Genomic DNA, 3,209 nt, shown 5'->3' on the forward strand with positions numbered 1-3,209 from the left:
ACTCTCCACTAAAAGTTTAGTTTCTTGCTAGAAAAGGATATCAGGAGCATGATTCCTAATCAAATCTCGAACAGCTTTTTGTCTAGGGCCGTTGTTCAAGCCCCTTACATTCCATGAGAGTATAATCATTTGGGAGGGTTGGAAAAGTGAGAATCCAAGGTCTTTACTGACCCTGACTTAGTCAAATTCTCTCCCATCATTTTGATTTTATCCACATCCTTCTTTCTGCTAGCCTTTGAGATTTTTTCTGAGGCACTTTTCTTAATATCCTTCTGATGAAGACCTAGCTGAACAAAAGACTTACTAGTCCTAGCTCCAGCTAGTTCTAATTTCAGGGCTATCGGGGACCCCTCCCCCCAACCCAAATTCGCCTCCGAACCAGGAATGAGTCCCAACTCGGCCCCTAAACTTGCTCCATCTCCATTTGTTGGTTTCTAGTCACTACCAAGGCTTGGGAAAAGTCCTCCCTAGCTTTTTCTGGTGCCCCCCCTGAAGCCCCCTGATCCAAAGGGGTTAACCCCGGATTCACTTCCTGTTGGCTGAGGTCGTCCAACGCTTCAAATCTGTTAAAAGTATCCTCCTCCTATCTCTCCTGAAGGGACCTCTTCTGGCCTTGATTTTTGTTCCTTGTCTTAACTGGAACAAAACCCTCAGCACCCACAACATCAATCACCATAGCACTTTTACCTTTATCAGCCCTATCTTGACCTTGGGCCGAGTGTTGAGGTTGGTGTACCACTGGTTTATATCTAGGGAATTTACATTGTAGATGTCCATACTCATGACACAAATGACAATGAAAGGGTAAAGTCTCATAGTCTAGCTGTTGAACCCATGAGTAAGAACCCACACACATATCTACAGCATCTGGTAATGGCTTACTAAGATCAATTTCAACACAAATGCATGCAAAGGTCATTAACATTCTCCCTAAGGTTTGCGATGAAGATCCCACTGGTTTCCCCAGCAATGCTGCTATCATCCGTAACACGTCCTCTCGACAACATTCCACTGGTAGACATGGTAACCGAACCCATATAGGGACCCTGTTTGGGAGCTCCTCCAAAGGGTTAAACCCCGCATGCCAAGGTGTGATGAACAGCCCCACCTGATTGTAAAAATATGGGCCTCCTTCAAAAACCCTATTTCGGTCCTCCATACAATTGAAAGTAACCATGAAATAGTTGTTCACCAGCAAGATAATCTCCATTTCCCCATCTAGTGCCCAAGACCTCTGCACCTAGTTTTCTAGGAACTGCAAGGAGACCCTCATTCCCAGAAATTTGCAGTAGAGCGAGTGTTTTGAAAAGTACTCAACATCTTTTGCTATCATCTCCGGAGGAATGACCAGCTTCGGCCTTTCACTGCATCTCTCTAGGCACCCATTAATCTTCGTAAGGCGAGAATTACCAGTACTTCCATTCCCCGGTTTGAGGAGAAAAGGTTATTGGAAAATGTCTTCATATTCTGAGGTGGGGGTTTAGAACCCACCACAGCACGAAAGTCCATGGCTGGAGCCACATGAGAGGCCTCACCACCAAAACCTGACATTGGAACTCAAATAGTTTTAAAGGGCGACAAAGGGCAACCAAGGACCTCAGCCCGAAGAACCCCTTGTGAAAGCGTTTCCCCTACGGCTCCCCCCTTCCAAGCTCCTCGCAAAAAAACCCCCAACCAAACCCCTCAAACCCCATGAGAGTCCCATCAGAAGCCCCCTGCCAGCAGCAGATCGGAGCCCTTCCTCCCGCTCAGCCACCCCTTTCTCCCACGCAGCCCAACCTTCCCCCAACAACCGGCGCAGTAGCACTATCCCCCTAGCCGCTCCCAGCCCGCTGCTCTCCCCCGACACCCTTCACTCCCCTCCCCTTCTGCACCTGCAACAGATGCCTCCCGCGAGCTAGGGCTTTAAAACCCTAGCTCGGCCGCTCGACAACACCTGCACGCATGCCATCGATTCCAATTAAAATATTAGTTAATAATCTATTTACAAAGCATATTACTAATTAACAATCACCTCCCAAGAAGACTAATTCACAAGAGAACATAAATCACACTATTAAACCTCTCCTTTTACATTTGATAATTACACTTCTGAACTTCACAAATATCAAATAATAAAGACATAAGAGGTCAACACTATATAAAGCTAAAACATCACAACCTCTCATGACAACATAAATGGCACTATTTCACCTGGCCACTTACTATTGATAATTACACCTTAAAGATTCATGAACATCAAATAATTAAAACACCCAAAACTTAACCACTTCCCAAGGCAACATAAATCACACTATTACACTTCACCTCCCATGAAAACATAAATCACACTACACAACATGTAAAAAAACCTAAAACTTAACCATCTCCCAACACAACATATTTCACACTATTACACCTCACCTCTTACTATTGGTAATGACATATCTAAGCTTTACAAACATTAAATAAAAATAAAATAAAAAAAGAGACCATCCTTATAAAAACCTAAAACTTAACCACCTCCAAAAACAAGATAAATTGCACTATTACATCTCACATCTTATTGTGGATAATTACACCTCTAAACTTCATAGTATAAAAAAAAAATAGAAACTTCAAAATTAGACCATAAAAAAACCATAAACATAAAGTTTTCTCCCCATAGCGAGTTTCCCCAGAGGTTTTTTTGTCAATCCCCGTTTCAATTCTTTCTGTGACATTCCCTTCGAGACAGGCATGGTGGAGGATCCCACTGCAGCCATGGCGAAGGAATGTAAGGTGAAATTGAAGAGTTCGGATGACAATATTTTTGAGGTCGAGTATACTGTAGCCATGCAGTCACAGTTGTTAAAGAACGCTCTGACTTGAACAAATGATAGTCTGTCCTATAGGGAAACAATATATTCTTTAGCGGAATTCAATTCATCTTGTATCTTTAATTTCTTCAACCTTTCAACATCATAATCTTCAAGTGCCATCTCAAGCTACTTCTCCAAATCCATATTCAATGATTCCAATTTCAGGATCTTCCTCAAGCTGTTAAACTTCCTTTGAGGCACAAGGATCTGATACCAGATTTATATGTGGAAAACCTCAAAACACTAAAATAATATTCATTTACTAATACTATATTATTTTTATTTATTAATTTATTGTTATAAATATTACAAATATATTATTAATTTATTGGATTAGATAACTAAAATAATATTCTTAATTTATATATA

General features: G+C 41.4%; 1 protein-coding gene across 1 annotated transcript; it reads right to left on the reverse strand.

Annotated features, from left to right (window-relative positions):
• Positions 1-583: 583 nt before the first annotated feature.
• LOC131039916 (uncharacterized) lies at positions 584-1,210 on the reverse strand. Its single transcript, XM_057972762.1, has one exon. The coding sequence runs from the start codon at positions 1,208-1,210 to the stop codon at positions 584-586; it is 627 nt and encodes a 208-aa protein (XP_057828745.1).
• Between the last annotated feature and the right edge of the window lie 1,999 nt (positions 1,211-3,209).

The sequence above is a fragment of the Cryptomeria japonica genome, chromosome 7, assembly GCF_030272615.1.
Source record: "Cryptomeria japonica chromosome 7, Sugi_1.0, whole genome shotgun sequence".
NCBI classification, from domain to species: Eukaryota; Viridiplantae; Streptophyta; class Pinopsida; order Cupressales; family Cupressaceae; genus Cryptomeria; species Cryptomeria japonica.